Source organism: Lutjanus erythropterus, chromosome 3 (genome assembly GCF_056507025.1).
Source record: "Lutjanus erythropterus isolate fLutEry1 chromosome 3, fLutEry1.hap2, whole genome shotgun sequence".
NCBI classification, from domain to species: domain Eukaryota; kingdom Metazoa; phylum Chordata; class Actinopteri; order Lutjaniformes; family Lutjanidae; genus Lutjanus; species Lutjanus erythropterus.
This window is the reverse complement of record NC_139319.1, coordinates 9,305,716-9,325,926: the sequence shown is the minus strand read 5'-3', so window position 1 is coordinate 9,325,926 and position 20,211 is coordinate 9,305,716. Positions and strand designations below refer to the sequence as shown.

The window sequence follows — 20,211 nt, the reverse complement described above, 5'->3', positions numbered from 1 at the left end:
CTTTGCGAATTTGCGCTCCCTCATAAACACACACGCACGCACGCGCACTCTCTCTCTCTCTCTCTCTCTCTCTCTCTCTCTCTCTCACACACACACACACACACACACACACACAATTTGCAGAGCTGGAGCTGCCGCAAAGCCCCGTCCTCCAGGGCTTTTTAAACACCGTGTTTGCTTCACGCTCCAACAATATCATCCAATTGAAGAGCCGCAGCGCTAAATGCACTGAACCGACGGTCATCGTGGGAACACCGCCGAGGAGCACAAACCGTTATTATGGTTTAAGGAGAAACAAAACGACGGCATCGTGAAAAAAAAACTGTGGGGTTGAAAAAAAAGAAAGATACTGGGTTGCGGGTCAACGAGTTTAACCCTTAATCTGCCAAAGCACTGGAAGGTAGAAGCCAGAGCAACACGACGTCTCGGTGAAATGTGACCGTTATATTCCGTTATTTTCAATGTGGTTGGGACCGCAGCCGCCTCGGTCGTTGCAGCGAGCTCGGTACGGCCGCGTTGATGCAGCAGCGCACGGCTGTGGTGTTCAAATCCACCAGCGGATCCGGGAAGACAATAGGTGAAATATACGCCGGCCTGGACTCCCGAGACTGCACTAAACGAGAGTCTGCATCCGCTTTGGCTTCACTAGGTAAGGTTGTAACACGGTTCCCTGTCCCCCCACTCCACCACCTCAGGACAGAAACAGGCTTTGATGTCCACAGACACGAAGCCCTGAAGCGAATTCCTGCCTTTTCTCCTCCTCGTTGCCTTGACGACTCAGTGAGACTGCGGTAGTTTTTAACGGACAAAGCAGATTAATGCGAACTAATCCCGTTTTTTTTTTTGCTAACAATTTATTGACTCGATGTACGCGAATGAAATAAGGCTTGGGGCTTGAATATATGAGGATACCCTCGACTGAGTTGACCTACATGTGTAGGTACAGTAAAGACAGTGTAATGGATAGAGTCGTGGTTTGATATAACGGCCATTTCACCCTCCACAACACATTTTATCTCACGAAGCCCGTGTTTTTTTTGCCGTATGGGCGTAAATTGGGTGAAGCGAGGTAGCTGTCAGCCATGCTGTTGTCGTGCTATAATTCATGCAGACTTTGCTTTAAATACAGTATGACCTCATAGGTTTAATATTCCCTTAAAATGGCACTTTAGGACTCCCTCTGGTTTGTTTGTGATTAAGGTGGCAATGACAGGTGAGCTGTTTTTGTAACATGTTACCTGCGGTTATCATGCATTATGCTGTAAAGGGGTAACACGATGTAAGGGTAGACATATTATCATGAAATCATGCATGGCTCCGTGCATGAAAAAGCATTCGTGATCAGGAATGTACAGGAATTAACAGTATCTCATGCATGAGTTAAAGGCATAATATGCATGAACATAACATAATTCCTTTCAATCATTACTTACCCACCAGAAGTATGTGTGGAGGTCATATCTGCAGAGACCCTGCCCTCTGCCTTTATTTTCTTATTTTCTCATGATTTTGCTGGTCGCTTACCAACCCAAAGCCTCTAAATTTGACGTCCTGGGAATGAGACTCTATCTATCTTTCTGGTGTGTTTACAAACAGCTTGGACAAATCCCACTGATTCTACCTCTGTTAATGCATCAATCATCATGATTATTAGTTATTAATAATATTCATGCCTTCCTCATAGGTGAGTCTGGAGGGAAAAAAGCGACAGGACAAAGAACTGACCAGTTACAGCAGCACTCATGTATTCTGTTAAATTCCAAGTGTAAAAATCATGATTTACTCTGCAGTACTGCTTAACGCCAGGCTCAACTGTAAGGATAACTATCTTGCCTGGGGCAAGTAAAATGCCATGTTGGGCAAGTAAATCTGGTAACTCACTTGCCCAACTGGGTAAATGGTAAAATTAATAGATCAATTGTTGGTTATTTTTCATGCAAAATGACATAAAATGCTTTTCTCCATTTATTATCACATTAAAATATCAACTGACAAAACAAGACATTCAAAGGCATCACTTTGGACTTTGACTGGGATGGACATTTTTCACTATTTTCTGACATTTTATGGATGTTGCAGTCCCAGATTAAACATGTCAATGAATTTAGGTGTTTGTTGTTATTTACAAACCTCTAATAAAACAGGGTTAGGGTTAGAACCTGTTGACGGATGTATGCATAGGCAAAAAATATGTGATTTCATAATTATGCCACCATTATTCTTATGTTACTCATCAGTGTTACAGATGGTGACTTGTCACCACCTTAGTTGAAGAGCTGTAAACATGATGAAGTAATGAAGAAGTAGTGCATAGTTAATCATGATTCCAACACTTGGAATTCAACACATGTGCACTGCTGTTCTGTTGACCTACATGTGAAGAAGACATGAACACCATTTACAACTCAGAAATCATGGCAATTGAAAGACCATAGTTGTATTGTTCTTACATGAGCTCATGCATGAGACATTATTAATTCTAGAAATACACATTGCTGGTAGTTCACGTAGGACTATGTGAATGAATTTCTGCTTCTTCTTGCATTAAGTCATGTATAAATTCATGATAATTCATGTATACTAACTACAGAGAATCACCTATAAAGGTGTCCTTAAATGACAAAATCATCATACATATTTTATTAATTATGGCAGACCTCCAGTTTAGCAGAATTTTAAGTAAAACTTGAATTAAGTGATATGTCATATTGCAGTGTTTCAGCCTTTTTAACCCCCATCCCATCAACATATTTAACATACAAGGACTTCCAACTGAGAATAAACTACTTTAAGGGAAAAAAAACATCATAGCAAAATTTATTCATTATTATAGTAAAGTAACAGTTAATTTATATACTGTGTAAAACAAAAAATAGACGGAGCTAATGAGTAAATCTGTGTCTGCTGCATCTGTGTCTGTCTCTTTCAAAATGACTGACAGAGTGCCCCTGCCCCCCCTGGTAGTTTGAAATAGTTTAAATTAGGACCCATACTAAGGCTGCACAATTAATTGAAAGATCGTCGAAATTGCAATATGGCCAATTGCAATATCCAAATCCCAGAGGCTGCAGTTTTTTGATAAAGGAAAAACTATGTGACAAAACAAAATTATAATGAAGTACTTCAGTCCTGGCCTACAAATCTTGCACTCCGAATTTAAGAAAACATGTTTGTTTGGTACAGACACCAACAAATGTCACATCATCATGATTATAATAGGTTTCTTTCAGCGAAAATGAACATTTTGATGCAAAAATGATCACTCCCACTGATCAAGAATCACATCTCAATTGTTATATCTGTCAAAGTAATCATAATATGATTTTTTTCTGCCATATTGTGCTGCCCTAATCCATAGCAAACCATAATCAATAAACACTTCCTCTCTGTTAAAACTGCATTGGCAGAATTGGGTGCCTTTGACTGGGGTCCCAAAGCTCACCAAAACATTAGTATACAGTGTTCATCATGCTACATTTGTTATTCCTTAAATCTCAATCTAAATGATTCTGAAGGATTACAGCACTGGTATGGTAACTGCATGACAGCTATTTCTGTACTCTTAACTGTATTTCTACGACATATTTCACATAGCATAAGGGTATTTTAAGAACCTTTATGCAAAACTGAAATAATAAATAGAAAAAAAGATACAGAACCCTTTCTCAAGTATATCACGTATCACCACCAGTTATAACCATGGTTGTCTGACATGATTTGCAGATTATTTATAGTTTACTGTTTGTTGTCTGACTTTGTAAGCCCAAACCATGTCCACATAATGACAGTTGCACCGATAGTTTGTGCAACTCTTCATCCTCTTTGTTGTGTGCACTGTGGTGAATTGTTAGAAACAAGCTAAAACCAAAACTTTCTGCATGCAGTCTGTTTAGCCTAGTTTGCCAGTTATCTTCAAATTTGGTTACACGCTGACGTTACTGGTTCTTTTATCTGTCCTTATAACGTTTTGTTGTAACTTTTATCATGTTGCTTTTTGGTTAAGCAGAGAGAGAGCTCTACCACGCTATCACAGTATAGTCAAAAGTTCATACTGTAGGGGTAATTCATACCAGTGTACTTTACATACCATTTATACTTTCCACCCCTAATTGGTATGTTTAAAAAGCACTCATTAAAACAGTAACAGAAAGCATTTATATGAAGTCATTAGAAAGAGATTGATTGGCGAAGTCTTGAAAACTTGGAATGGTAAAATAAAGCCCCTGTGACATGACAAAAAGTTTACCTCTGAGGATGCGGGTACTCCAGTAGGTATGCTTAAGTTTAACCACACACACACAGGGATATGTACAGGTATAAAAGACAGAACAGCCAGCCAGTGAAGAAGGGATGCTCCTGTGTTTCACAGCTACAATATTTTATAAGTGTCCTAACAAATGGCAAAAGAGTGCGTGCAACGTATTGGCATGTTGTTGATGATTGGCATGTTTATCTCACCCCCGTTGGTGACTAATCACTGATAACTCATCACATTGGCCTTACACTAATGCTAGTCATCAGTAAGTAGTCCAGTTGGTAGACACAGCTTTTGAAGTTCTGATTGTAAACAGTCTTAGCAGCAAGGACTGTGGGTGCTCAACCTTCATCTTGCTTAATATTTTGGTGAAATGAAATTGATACCAGCTGTTTTCTAGCGCTGTCTGTCATGATTGGTGGTGTGAATTGTGCATGCAGTAATTTCTTTGTCCTGTTAACCCACAACGGTTGTGAATTTCTCCACAGTGTCCGTGTGAGGAATCAGGTTAGAGAGTGAAGTTGACAGCCGGCAGGTAGCTGGATCAGGATGGCGGCCGTAGTGAACTACTCTCCACCCTGGTGGGTGAATCTGCTCCACCGGTTGCCCCATTTCAACATGGAATTCCAGCTCGTGAGCAGTGACTTCAGACCGGAGGACTCTGAGTACCAGAAGGTAAGACAAGTACGGGGGAATAATTACCTCCCACTCAGCATTCATCATCCCCTTCATCATGCAGCATCACCTTATCATCCCACCTCCTGCCACCTGCCCACACTGTAATTTCACAGCAGAGTGGCCAAGTGCTGAGTGACTGTGCCTGTCCTGCAACCACAGAGTTGTGGATTCCCTCCCTGCATCGATCAATGCTGTGTGTGTGTGTGTGTGTGTGTGAAAGAGAGAGAGAGGGAGAGAAATGTCCTTGAATCAAGTCGCTGATCCCCTACCTGCTCCATTATTGATATGGATAAATGTGGTGCAGAAACTATTAGTCGATTGGTTAGGTGGTTTCCAACCTTGGGGTCAAGACCCATGATGGCTGCAGCATAAATCTGAGGATTGCGAGAGCAATAGCAAGAAAGAAAAGGACAAACTCAGAATCAGGTTATTGCTGATTAGTAGGATTTCACATGCAAGGAATTTATCTTGGTACGTAACACTTAACTCTGTACGCAAAGATATAAAGAAAGATGGGACCAAGTACTGCAAATCAAGAAGCATGAATCGAAAAAATACAAAATTCACAATAAGATTATGAAAAAATATATTTTAAAAACAATATATGTAGTATGGATGTTATTTTAATGAATGAGCTGTATGCAGGAATGTACAAAAGTTTCCAGTATTAGTTTAAAGAATATTTGTAATATGCAAGATAGAGTTCAAGAGAAGTACATTAATATAATGCATTGAGTCAGGTGTGTAGACTTAACATTAATGTAACGTGTAAAGCAGTGGATCTCAAATGGGTACTAGTACCTCTAGGGATGCTTTGGACTGCAGGGGGTATGTGAGATTTTTTTAAGAGATTAATTAAAAAAATAAGTAATGCATACTTCCTTATATAAATATACTATGATAAGTTCAATAGAAATGTAAATGTAAATTTGATGAAACCAAATTTTATATCCAGTATTCCTATTTTCAATGCAGTCATTGCCAAAAACTGTCAACTGCCATAAAACCTTACAGAAGACGAAAGCAACAAACCCAATTATGGTCATTTTGAGCAGGAAGGCAGTTTTAGTATTAAATGATAGACAAGAGTGGATTTGTGGTTAGAACATAGCAGCAATACAGCTGAAAACACAGAGAAAGAAGTGAAAAAGAGCACAAACAGAGCTGACGAAATGCCGTCAGTATTGGAAAGAATGTATTTTAATGGGATGTACCTCATCAAGTTGACACTAATGGCACAGTCCCTCTTTAAGTAGGCATTTTTTCTACCAAAAATGTTTTGCGCTCGTCAGAGGGTGCTTGGCTGAACAAATGTTTCAAAAGGGGTACATTATTGAAAAAAGTTTGAGAGCCACTGGTGAAGAGGGTGAAGGGAGAAATGAGAGTAGTAGTGTTAGTCGGGGTCATGGCCTTATTGATAAGCTGCAGATATAGGAGCTGTATTAGCTGTATTATTCTCAGAAAGTTTCAAGGGGTTTGTGTCTGGGATGGACTGATGGCAGATTGCAGCTGATCACCCTCTTGGCTGAGCGAATACTAGGCTGCAGTCTGACCTATCTGCATTTCTTCTACACAAAATGAAGTTCATTTTTTATGTTTCTTAAACCTTCGCTTTTTTGTTTTGACATATCTGGAAAGTCTTACCTCTTCAGTATTGATAAAAATGACACAATCACTCTGTGGATAAACTGCTTTGCAGCCCCTAGACATATGAAATATGTAATGAGGGGTAGCGAGTAGGCGTTGCTTCCCAGGCTCTCCAAAGGTCACAAGACAAAAAGTGTGTGAACCAATTGTCTAGTCCAGTGGTCCCCAAACTTTTTTTTGACATGCCCCCTTCAGAAACCAAAAAAAGCTCACACCCCCACTAATTATTTTGATAAGCTCTTAAAAGTCAAAGTCACTCATAAAGCCAGAATACTAAACATTTTCTGGTTTGACTGTCTTAAGATTTTCTGCTTGCATATCATTGTAAATTTAATACCTATCTGCTCTGGACTGTTATTGAGTGTCTTGAGGACACATTCTTGGGCTTTGGGGACTTATGATGGACATTCCCACTATTTTGTGATATTCTAAGCTCATTAACTATCTTTTTTTTTAAAAAAAATCAGGCAGGAAAAACAACCAGAATTAGATAAAAGCATAAAAGTGATTGCAGTTGTCCTGTGATAAAACACCATCTGAGTTGGCAGCCCTGCCTTTGAGAGCAGCTCGATCTCAGAGAGGGGCTCTGGCCCAGTTTTGCTGCATTTCATTTGAATCCTCAAACAAGGTGACTTTCAGGTCTCTCTGCACCAGAAAACACGGCCCTGCGAACCCACATAAAGCCAAGACACATCGTTTAGAATCCCACATTTCATGCGCCGCAGTCACCCCTCAATGCAGTTTGCTGACATGTTCGGGGGAGAGGAGGGAGGGCGTGCAAGTTCAAGTGCTGAGCGTGGGAAGGCACCCACGGCCATGAACAAGGGAGGGAGATGGGAACTGAAGAGAGAAGCAGGGAGAGAGGAGGAGGAGGAGTGAAAGAAAGATAAAAAGAGACTGATTGGAGGCGAGAGGAGAGAGAGAAGGCTCGATGAGCCATGGGAGGTGCTTCTAAATTGCCAAATAGCCACTTCCTGCGAGCTATTCAATGTTTAACTAAGGGCCTTTGTGCGTGTGTGTGTCAATGTGTGTGACCACTGGAATTTTAAGGACCCCCTTTTTAGACTAATTACATCCTGACATATTTTAGCAGACGGGGCTGTTTCTATGTCACTGAGCATTCTGCACCATGATCATATGTTTGTTTGTGTTTTTTTTATATGTACAGTAGATATGCATATTGTGCTGTATGTATATATGTCACATGCAGCATATTCACTTTCTGTGTCAGTGCGTATTTAGCACTTAGTGTTGTTTGTCGAGGTGAGGTCACAGATCTCCCTCAGGGGGTGTGTGTGTGTGAGTGAATATAGGGGTTCTATTCAGGGTGAAATCATTAATTCTGGCTAGACGGGGGGAGGGAGAGGGAGGGACAGAGGGTGAGAAGAACAAGAAGAAGGAGGCTGAATTGGTTTGGGGGACGGAGGGAGGGAGGGAGGGAGGCAGGGAGTAAGGAGGGAGGGAAGGGGGGGTGAGAGAGTGGGAAGGGGAGGGCTGTAGTCTGTTGTGAAAGAATGCTCTCTTTCTTTCTTTCACTCTTTCACTGAAGCGCGTCTTTAGATTGGCTCAGTATATCTGTCTCAAAGGCTTTCATGCATCCACTCATCTAGCTGAGAAACACACAAACACACACACACACATGCACACACAAACAAGGTCCTACAGAGTGTCCTTTAGTGCAGAGTCCGTCACCACAACACAACACTCGCACACACTCACACACTCACACACAATAGAGAGAGATTCTTCTGTGTAGTGTTTTTCTTTCTGATGTGATTTGGCACAGGTTCATTTGTATTCAGCTCTCGAGCTCTGAAGCTGCTCAAAAAAACTTTCTTCTCACACAATGTCACTCACTCACTCACTCACTCACTCACTCACTCACTCACTCACTCACTCACTCACTCACTCACTCAATCAATCATACAAACTTAGCATGTATATGTGGGTTTCTTAAACATGGGTAAGTAAGCTAAAAATAGATTATTGACTCCTTTATCATTGCCAGTAGATGAGTTTGCCTTTTTGTTTATTTCTGACATGTTGCCTAGAAATCCAGGACTAAACTCATGTCTCTGGAGGAGAGCTTTCTGTCTCTTCAGCTCTCAGTACTTTTGTGTCTTCAAACTGAAACTCTGTGGTTTGAAGAAGGGATGTGCATGATTAGCTGTGTAGTTGATTAAATGTGACCACTCTGCCTAGTTGGCACCAGAAATACTAGTTAAACTATTTATTGATATTTTATTAATGTACAAAGACGGTTAACTGTTGCCTCTAAGATGTTATGCAGTGCCAAGCCATTAGTGGGGGCTGCAGCCACAACAGAAGGCAGGCCTGGCTGTTGTTTTCTGTATAGTGGGACAGATGGCATCTTGTATACAGTGTGGTTTGTCAGTATTTTGATACAGAGAATAAAAATCAGGTTGTACATAGCCTTTGTCAGAATAAACAGAGAACACGTGTAACCACTCGACCAGCAATGTGGAACCACATTCAGCACAGGCATGTGGACGTAAACCTGCAAGAAGAGCAAGCTGCTGCTGCTAGCACTGCTAAAGTTAGCCACACAGTGTGGCAGCTACTGTCAGCTCCGCGTAAACAATGTAATTTACCTGCAGACAGTTTGATCCTGCTCGATCTAAAAAGATAAAACAGTTAGTGAGTTGCTGTCATGTTTTGTAGGATACTGTGCAATGTTCACAATGCGCAGTGCAAAGTAGCACACATTTCAGCAGCATTTAAAATACAATTTGGTTATTGAAAATTGTGATTAACAGCTTCAAATGGCTCTTAATACACACAATGTATTTTTCAGAGAATTTTGAATGGGTCGAGTAAAATTAAATTTTCTGTCTGATCTACAGGGAAATTAGTCACCAAGAACATCCATAGTTTGAAGTTCAGTGTCTCTCCTGTGGCACTGTTCTTTACTTTCTGGTATCTGCTTTATTTTAGCGTTTCATATCCACTTTCAGCTAAATAGTCGTTGGGTACCACTGCTGATGAAAACCCAAAATTTCTTGATTTTGGTACTTCATAATAAAAGCTTTAAAATAATAAATGATTATGTAACTTTTATTGTGAAGAAATTATTGCAAATGAAGAGTTTCTAGACTCAAGATAAGTGAATTTTCAGTTAAAATACACACCTGTCTGTGGTAGCCCTGACTTGCCATAGTAGCACATGTGTATGGAAAAGGGGAAAAAGAGTTGCAGAAGTTGGAGACGAGAAGCCTTATTTTACCTCTGCCTGAAAAGAGACGAAATTGAGCGTGCCCACTTGGGTGTCGTGTTTCCATCACTGCCGATCAGAACTGGAACCACTAAATACCCGTGACTACTGCTGAGTCATTTGACCTGGGAGTGAATGCAGGTTGTACCCTTTCCCACTGAAGACAAAAGTCAAATGTTTAGTGGGTGTTAGTGGGTTTTTTCGTCCAGTACAAAAGGGGCTTCACTCACTCACTCACCCATGCAGGAGTTTTATTCTCTTAAACAAACTAAATAAAATAACTTTTTAGCATTCATTCACAAGAGCAGTTGGTCTCTGATGACTTTGACTTTATTGGGGATGCTGACTCTGTGGCTTTCTGCAAGAAAACTGTTCTCTTTTTTTCCTGAGGAGCTGAAATAGGAGCTCTTATCCTGAGGGTTCTGCAAGGCATTGGAATAGCTTGTGTGTCTAACCATGTGTGTATGTGTGTGTGCGTGCGTTCGTCTGTTTGTATTATGCTAGAATCGCAGAGTCAGCTACCAGCCACAGATTAACAGCTGCAGAACATTACAGAAGAATCATGTGACCTGTAATAACACACACATATATTCCCAGCTGTGGAAAAGTAAGACTGTAATTGGTATTTTGAATACTATGCTACGGTTTGCACAGTGGAAGACATTATCTCATAGCAGTTTGGAAAGGATCACAGTGGATCAAATGCAAATGGACAAAAGCCACTTGAATCTTTTTTGTGTTTAAAGATTAGACCTTTGTCTGAAAAAGGTTTTTTCCTCTAGTGTTTTGGTTTGCTCTTTGACCCAGTAGTACAGGTGAATATTAGCAGAATGAACCTTAGGTCAGTCAAGGCCTCAGCAAAGAAGTTGAGAGGATAATAGTTAAGACCACACCACAGAGTAACACACCCCATATGTTAAAGAAATATTTTAAAAAGTATAAGAATTTCCTATTACCTCCAATAGTAAATGTTTGTTTTATGCACTGTATGTACACTACATACAGGGAGAACATTTCATCAAGGAATTACAAATATGTTTTATATTAACTGATGCATTTATTAAGAAAACATCCTCATGGCAACGTGCTGGTGGTTAATTGGGTGAAACGAGTGGTTGGTAAACAAGTTTCAGTTCTTGTTTTTTAGTATGTATGCAGGGCAATTTAACAGCATCATAGGCTGTAGTCTTTACAATCCGAGTCTCTACATCACCACAAACCACAAAACTACAGATGGAAGTGGAGAAGAGTGATAGAAACCGGGTGTAGGTGATATGCGCTGTCAGCCACTTCACAGGCGATGCTTGCTTGTTTGCTTGTGCTTCTTTTTGACACTGACAGGCTGAGATTGCTATCATGAGTATCAGATGAGATTATAGAAAGGACCATGACAGAGAGAGGCCTTTTTTCAAGGAGCAAGATATGTTTTGTTCAACCAGAAACAGCTGTTTCATTGCTCTTGCCAAACTAACCAGACTCCCTTTTGCAAAAAATTATCATTGTCAACTTCATTCAAACTTAACAGACACAAAATAAAACTCACCAACAATCCACTAACTCTGGTCCGGTGGAAATGAACCCATAGTTCAGGGTGTGAAGGAGTGCAGGTGATGCAGGACAGTGGCTGCAGTCTGGGGAGAGAAGCCCTGAAGGTCCTCTGCTTTTAAAATTGAACTATAGGAGGACGCACACTTTTGCTTTCACTGACTGTGTGAAAATCTGATGCGTTGACATTACAGATGATGAAGAAAGGCATTTAACATTAGTGAGCCCTACTATGTTACAGTTTGCGCAGTGGAAGACATTATCTCAGCATTTAGAAGAGGATCACAGTGAAAGGTCAAAAGGCACTCTTGAATCCTTTTGTGTTTAAACATTAGAACACAAACGCCTTTGTCCGAATACAGATTTTGCTGTCAATGTTTTGGTTTGCTCTTTGACCCAGTAATGCAGGTGAATATTAGCAGAATGAACCTGAGGTCAGTCAGCGCCTCAGGAAAGAAGTTGAGAGGATAGCAGGCATCGCCACAGTACAGACTAACACACAGGCAGGGAGAGTGCAAGGACAACTCAGTGAAGTGGAAGTGATTGATCCTGTCAGCTCAAACACACACACACACATTCCCAGACGCGCACGTACACACACTTTAAATGGACAGATTTGAAAGTAGATCACTGTGGCTGGGCATTTAACATTTAGCCCCTCCTCCATCCTGCAAGCTGATCTCCAGTAGAGTAGATGTGCGCACATACATACACACACACACACACACACACTTAACATCTAAGTAGACAGACACACACATGCACAGCCAAGCTCACCATGCTGATTAGTAGCTAATTGATCCAGGCTTAATCTGCTCTGATGGTTTGTCAGCCCAGCAGTTAATCTAGCAGCCATCATACACAGTGGGAGGAGAGGGAAGTGGCTGCAGAGACCTGCTCCTCAGTCTGATTAAGTTTAACATTAAACCCATATATCAGGCATCAAGAGTCCTGGATCAGTTGTCGTTGCTTCATATGCACATGATAAGTTCATCGGCAATATTTTGTGTAAATAACATCGTGAACACATTTGTCAAAAATGCCAGACGTTCAGCTTCTCTAATGTAAATATTCCCTGCTTGTCTTTGTTTTATCCCAATAACTTGAGCACTTGTGGAGATTGTAGTGGTTGTCAGATAAAAAACAGGAAATTTATTAGCAATGTAAAACAATTCTTGAACTGTATAATAACAAACTAAATAAAAAAACAATAAGGCTGTCTTTCAAAACGTTTGCTCTTGTCTGCCTGTCCTCAACAAATGGCACGACCAAACAAAACAATGTCAAATGGGCGCAATTACAGTACTGCCATTTGTAGACTAACAAGGAACACAAAACAAACTCTGAGAAAAAATGTGAGTTCTGGAGAGTTGGTACACAAAACACATAATTGGTTTTATAAATGTTTAAGTGGTTAAATTCTTAATGGCAATTAATCGATTAATGATTAATCATTTATGTCCCTAGTCTTGCATTCACTTTTCACTGTCATCTCACTTTCCTCTATTTAACTGTATCTGTGTCAACCCATTGTCATTATTATAGTCTGATTTATGATGGATGGATGTCATGAAAACATCCATCCTTGTATAGCGTGAGGTTCGATTCTCATTCTGCAAAGCTTAATGCATCTTACTCTATATGCTTTAAGCCCTAACGTTAATTTTAAAGGCACAAGAGATCAAACAATGCATTAGCGGAGCACAGTGCGCCTTTACCATAGCACAACGTCTCCAGCACTAAGCCTGCAGATAATAACATGGGATAATACCAGAGACCAGGAATCTGCAGAGCTTATCTCCCCCTCCTCTCCCATCAGGATCCTCTCCTCCCATCCTCTGCTCATCTGCTTTTACCTGTTAGAGAAAAGCTGTTTGTGAAAAAGCAATCAACTGATTTCCTATCACTTAGCTGTGCTTTACTAACTGCTTCCCATGAGAAAGTAATAATGTTCTATTCCTTTCTGATCATTATGCAAGTTGTAACTCTAGTTGTAATGGCACAGAGCCACAATCACTTTAGTGTGAATATTTAAAGTTAATTGTTATGCTTGTAATTCACATCTCCTAGCTCTAGGCTTAGAGACCTCATACAATAGAACTACACCGATGCCTCAGCAGGGACTGAGATTTGTGGTTTGGACTGCTGTTGGAAAATTAGCCCTCTTCTCTCCCTTCAGATGTCACATTACACCACTGCAGATCACATCCTATTATTTTTCATATTGAATCTTATCCACTGTACTGTTCCAGTGACCCACTAGCACGGCCAGATTGGCTGCAACCATCCAGATTTGATACAGTGCCCTTTGCTGGCCTGGTTATACATCTGCCACAGTTCACTCTTGACTTGGAGATGCTGACCTTATTAGGCTGCATTGTTTCTCAATGTGAAAAGAGATTTGTGCCTTCGAAGACAAGCTGGTGACAGCATATCAGCTGCCTCCAGTCTGAACAGTTATTTCTTTGATGTTTCTGTTTCTCAAGAATTTCCCTGGAAAAACAACAGGCAAATCAGGCCACTGGGATAAGAAGAGATCTCTCAGAAAAGCCACAGATTACATTGTGCATCAACAATCACAATTTCTTGGAGATACCACAGTTTATGTTTTAGCCATGGTAGCAACAAAACCTCTTAGGATGGTAATTTGAGTCAGTTGGTTGGCCCCTGCACCACTACTATAAGCAAGACATTCATGATCTCTAGAGGATGCATTGTAATAACTTTTCTGATCCCTTTTCTCTTCAAACTCAGTTTAAATGATCTGTAGTCAATGGGGCAAGTGCATTTTGGGCGTGTCCATCTCTTTGCTGGTTAAACTGTGCATAATCTGGGTGCAAAGTAAGGCGCAAGGCCCAGTGTGGTTTGTATTTGGTCTCTTTAGTCATAGGTGTGTTTTAGGTGCAACATGAATGAAACCAATCAGAGTGTCTCCCATTCCCTTTACGGTAAAAGCAGTAGCAGATTGGACAAGTGAACTATTTTCTGCTGAGGAAATGGTCTTTTCGGGCATGAAGTGAAAGTGTGCGAGCAGATGATCTTTGGGAGCAGCAGGAATCCCCCACAGTTCCCCTAGGTGTGGGAGGAGGTAGCGGTGAGTGTATCTTTGTCTTCTGGAACAGTCACAGAATGCCAAATGCCGCTCACCAAAAACATCCTCCACCGTCTCCCAAATGTCTGTCCCACCATCAACCCCATTTGGCTAAATACAAGCAAATGCACAGATATTAAACTGAGGTGGAGGAGCACTGCTGCGCACCCCTGTGTGTGCAAAATGTATGTGTGGTTTGAACAATCCAATGTTGGCACATTGTAGGCTTGTATGTAAGCCTTGAAATAGCAGGAAAACACTGCTCAGGGTTTTGTTGGTCAAATGCGCAATCACTTTCTGCTGCCTCAAGATAGCAATGTGGCAACAGTATGCCTGACCACACCTCATTTTAAGACTCGCATGCCCATGGGCGCAAGTACATTTGCTACTTACACAATGTAGCCACTGAGCATGAAAATGACAACTGTGTCTGCTTGAAACTAGCAATGTTTGGCTTATGATGCCACAAAATGAAAAAATGTTAACCCTTTGTCAACAGCTGAATATGCCTACTGATGTGACCTGTACACTGTTTCACTTCATTTTTTAAAACAAGCAAACAAACAAAAATATTTGTGAAAAAACAGGAACTTCTAAATATTTTTGTGTTGCAAAAATCTATCCCTTTCTGCTTTCTAGTCCTGTTGTCCAGGTTGGGAACCACTGCTCCAGCACATAATGCTTAATGCATAATGCTTTATGTTGCCAATATGGCATCCCTATTGTATTTTAAGAAACACAAAACATATATATTATATAACATATATATATATATATACAGTATAATACATGGGCATAGCTACAGTAGAGGTGCATAAATTGCTGCAGGGTGAGGAAATTGCTGGCTGGCAGTGAGGAAAAAGTTGAGGTCAGCACAAAAAACAGCAATTTTGAATCTTGGGAAATCAGGAAATCTGTGAGGATCTCAGAGGTGGAGTCAGATTTTGGTATCATCCATGGCGGAGTCCCCAGAATCCCCACTGCTGCTGTTTCTGACCGAGCAGAAGTGTGGCAGAATTCCTTTGTCTATTGTAAGTAGTCTAGCAGGTGGAGATTTTGGTTTTCCAGAAACATGCCTTTGTCTCTCAGTGGTCCTGCTGTACAATGACTTTACCAGACATCCCAAGAGAGGAAAGAAAAACCAACATTGGTGTGTGTGTGTGTGTGTGTGTGTGTGTGTGTGTGTGTGTGTGTGTGTGTGTGTGTGTGTGTGTGATAAAAAAAGACTTCAGCAGTTCCAGGCAAATTGCTGTAACAGTCCTCATCTCTGTCTTTATCCAGTTCTCCCTTTTTAGTGTTCAGTTCAGTCATCTTCTTTCACATCTTCTTCCTTTTCTGTCTCTCCAGCCTGTCTCTTTTTTTGCTCCAAATTTACCCCCCCCACTCCTCCTTCTGTCTGCCCCCACCATCCCTTCCTTCTTTTACACTTCAAAGCTTTTAGAGGGTGTGTGATCTGTGTGGTGGGTCTCTAGCGCACACAGCTCCCCAACAGCATCGCTTCCGCTCGCTCCGTGGAGGTGTGTGTGTTTGATGGTGTGCAAATGTGTTTTTCATGGTATCCATCAAACGCCCATTTAACAGCCACTATTTTCTGCTCTTAAATAGCTAGAGAAAGGATACACAATGTGTGTGTCTGCATGTGTTTACACAGGAAAACTAAATCATGTGGTCGTCTGTCTGCGTATGTGGTTTCTGCTCATATCAGCTAGTCCACTTCCTGTGTGTTTAACCCACTTCCCAAATTGTCCCCTTCCCTTTGAGGACAAATGTCAACCATGATAAGTTCAGAGTTTGACATAAATTGTGTTATTAAATCATATTTCTTGTTTACACTAATTACTGTTTTGTCTCAATCTCTTTTCTCACCAGTCTGTTTTGCTGCTTGGCGCCGTGGCGCTGCTGTGTCTGGGCCTGGACCTCCTCTTCCTCCTCTTTTACTCATTCTGGCTTTGCTGCCGGCGACGCAAGAGTGACGATTCCTCACACTCCCACTCGCATTCCCAGCAGCCCAGTGCTGACTGCTGCTGCACCGCCTGGTGCGTCATCATCGCCACGCTCGTCTGCAGGTGAGAGGTCATCCACTTAAAAGTAACGCGCCTGTGCACTCATGATAAAGTCGTGTGCATTTGAAGGTGTTCAGATCCATTCTCCCCTGTGGTCTCAGGGGAAGAGTTGTTTTATTAAGAATGCTTAAATGAGTAAAGTTTGGTGTAGTTTGTCATTCTTCCCAATTAAAGGAATTGGCCTGTAGCCTTAAAGGGATCGTTTGGATTTTTTGAAGTAGGGCTGTATGAGGTGTTTATCCATAGTCAGTGTATTACCTCTGCATGCCCCCAGTTTGAAAAAGCAGCAGGACTACCAGTGTAGGAAGCTAAGCAATATACTGCTGTATGGGGTCAGGAGCAAAGTGTATTTTAGCCCCCTAAAAAGCCAACCTTTTCAGACGGGAAACTGCTTTCATATAAGCCAAATATTGCTTTTGCCAAACCCACCAAATCCCACTGGCAAAATAGGTAATTTTACCTGGCAGAACACAGGAATTGCTGGTTTGCTGCTACCTTGATCGATATTGTGTGACTTTGGTGTTTTAAAAATTTAGTTCAGATTCACCAAAGTCACATAGAAACACAAACAAACTGACCTATCAAGGCAGCGATTGACCAGCAGCTCCTGTGTTCTGTGAAGTAAAATGGCTGTTTTTGCCAAAGGAGTCTGGTTGAGTGAGAAAGAGTGATATTTGTCCCATAGAACAGTGGTTTCTCATTGGAAAAGGTTGTCTGACAGCAAGATAAAGCAGTGAAAATATTGCAAATGTAGCATGCACTTAAGCATACACAATAGTACATTGCTTAGCTTCCATGCTGGTACTCCTCTCTGTTTCCTCAAACCTGGGGGCATGTCGACTACCTACTGCTACTATTTACTGTAGGTAATACACGGATCATTGTTAAGTACTTCATAAAACCTCACTTCAAAAAAACCTGAACTATCCCCTTAAGTGGAGAAAGAAACATTTTTCTTGAAAGGGCAGGACTGACACTGATTTGCTGGCTCTGTATAATACAGCCTGTTGCTGTGCTGCTGTAGAGACTCATTTCACTAAAACTGCATGAGATAAACACTGTGTTTGAATCACAGAATCAAAACCCAGACTTTTTATGATTGGCTGAGTTTGAAATGTTGGCGTGTTGAAAAAGAGAAGATATGATAAAGGCTGGTGGAAACAGCCTTGATGTTGTGGTACCTGCTTCTGCCTCCTCTGCTGCAGACAAAGCATTCATTTCTCTGTTACATGCTGAGTCCAGACGGGAGCCATTGTTGTACGTCACCACTGTCTCTATCACCATAGCAGCAGCTGATAAAAAGACTGCATCACTGTAAAAGTGGATTATCACAGACAAATTAATTCTTGAAAAGGAAAACAGAAACACCACCCTAGCTTTAAAACAGCAATTAAATTACATGTTATATCAGAGTCACTGCAGCTTCATTAATTGCACAATCTTGTCATGTCTTCTAGATCATGGAAGCCACCACTGATTCCTGTTTTATTTTGCAGAAATTTCGGAAATTTGTTTAGAACTCTTCCAACATTTTAATGGAAACAGAACTAATGTGTTTGACATGCTGTAACCTATGTATTGCAGTTTGGTGTGAAAATTAATCTATTTTTAATTCAGTAAAATAGTGATATGCATTTCTGGGATTTGAGATTAGAAGGGATTATATTAGAACTCGGTTTGGTTCTGAGATTGGTACCGTTACTATTGAATTATTCACTCATTTATTTCGATAATCGGTTTGAGTAGTTTTTGAAGGAAAGAAAAATTAAAGTTTTCTAGATTCTCTACTCCTCTATGACAGTAAACAAAACAAGACATATAAGGATGTCATCTTCAGCTGACATTTTCTCCATTTTCTGACATTTTATGGATCAAACAACTAATTCGATTAATCAAGAAAATAATCAATAGAGTAACCAACAATGAAAATAATTGTTAGTTGCAGCCCTAGGCTAGGTTATAAACATAAGTAGAGGAAGGGCAGTCTGAGGAAACCCTTAAAAAATGTATTATTTTGAGTCGACAGCAGCCATATTTACTGTACATTATATCTGTAAGTCTGACTTCATTTAGTGCACTCAGTGTTGTTTAAGCAAGAAAGCCCCTGTGGTGTAACTGGGAGCCAGCCAGGTGGTTACACTCAGTGTTTGTGTTTATTGGACTCTGAAGGTTGTGTGTACACACTGAGATCTTTCACCCAAGTGACCCAGCGGCAGCGGGGTAGAGAGCATGTAGACCACAGACACCGAGGCAGTGTGGACTCCGCTCCTCTTGGCACACAAACGCACACACAAACATACAAGCCAGTCCTCCTCATTTACTCTCTCAACACCTTTCTACTTCCCCTCATCTGACATTTTCTACCTCTCTCTTCCCCTTTTCTTCATCTCTGTTAGCCCCCCTCCGTTATTTATTATTTCTCTCTGTTCGGCCTTCTCCGTGGCCTAGAAAGGTTGCCATGGAGACAGAAGCAGATTTGATGCAGAGACGAGAAATGAATTATACAGTCAGGGGGAGCTATGTCTGTATGTCTGTGTGTGTGTGTTCGCGTGACTCAGTGCTGAAGAGTGTTTTTTTGCAGATTTTAATATTTTATGATTAGCTATAATATTTCTTATTGAATATTTGATATGGATCTGACTGTGTGTGTGTGTGTGTGTGTGTGTGTGTGTGGGTGGACTTTGTCCACATTTTAACATGACATCATCTTTTATTTTTGGCACAACACCAAGCACATGTGGACTTCCTCCATTTGTGTGCAGGTGCAGTGTGTTTAGATACAGTAGAAGCAGCTGTATATTGTTTCAGGCTGTTTACTATTGTGTGACATGGTGCTGAAGGGATGAGTCAATGAATGGATTATTTATTAAAATTAACATTTGCTGGTTCTAGCTTCCCAAAAATAAACTGAATATCTTTGGGTTTTAAATTGATAGCTACAAAACAGTGATTTTAGGAGGTCACCTTGGGCTGTGGGAACTTAGGATGGGCATTTTTCTCCATGTTTTGACATTTTGTAGACAGAATGATCAATCTGAAGAATGATTGTGAGAATTAAATAATAGCAATATTAAAAAGTGAGGATGCATTAAGTCTGCAACTGCCGATTATTTTCATTATAGATTCATCTGTGGATTATTTTCAGGCTAATCGATTAATCGTTTAGTCTATAAATTGCTAAAAAAAAATGTGAAAAATATTCATCACAATTTCCCAGAGTCTACAAATTGCTCCTTTTGTGCAACCAACTGTCCAAAACCCAAAGACTCTTCATACACCATCTTAAATGACAAAGAAAAGCAGCAAATCCTCAAATTTCAGAAGCTGGAACTAGCAAACGTGTGACATTTTTGCTTGAGAAATGACTGATACAACAAATAACTGATCAAAATAGTCGCCAACCAATTTTTTTTTGTTTGACTAATCGATTAATCAGCTAATCGTGGCAACTCCAGGATACATCAGTCCAACTTTTCTCTCCCAGCACTGATTCTGATTCTTCAGCTCAGAGTTTTCTGCCATTATCAAACACTCATCTGATACCAGCTCTCCGTTTTCATTAGATGTCTGTGCACCTCGCTGCTTGGAATTCATTGCAAGCGTTTTTATGTGAGGTGACATGAGGCCACTGATGCTGTTGCACTGAGATCTTACTCTGTGGCTGGTTGCAGCTAAATGAATCCAACTGACAGCTCCAACA

General features: G+C 40.7%; 1 protein-coding gene across 1 annotated transcript in view; it reads left to right on the top strand.

Moving 5' to 3' along the window:
- Positions 1-99: 99 nt before the first annotated feature.
- Positions 100-20,211, top strand: part of LOC146329631 (protein tweety homolog 3-like) — a 40,225-nt gene continuing 20,113 nt past the window's right edge. The window contains exons 1-3 of the mRNA XM_084714905.1: positions 100-649; positions 4,744-4,930; positions 16,318-16,514. Of these exons, the coding sequence (XP_084571031.1) occupies positions 4,805-4,930; positions 16,318-16,514 (323 nt within the window). The 5' untranslated portion in view covers positions 100-649; positions 4,744-4,804. The remainder of the gene's footprint in view (positions 650-4,743; positions 4,931-16,317; positions 16,515-20,211) is intronic.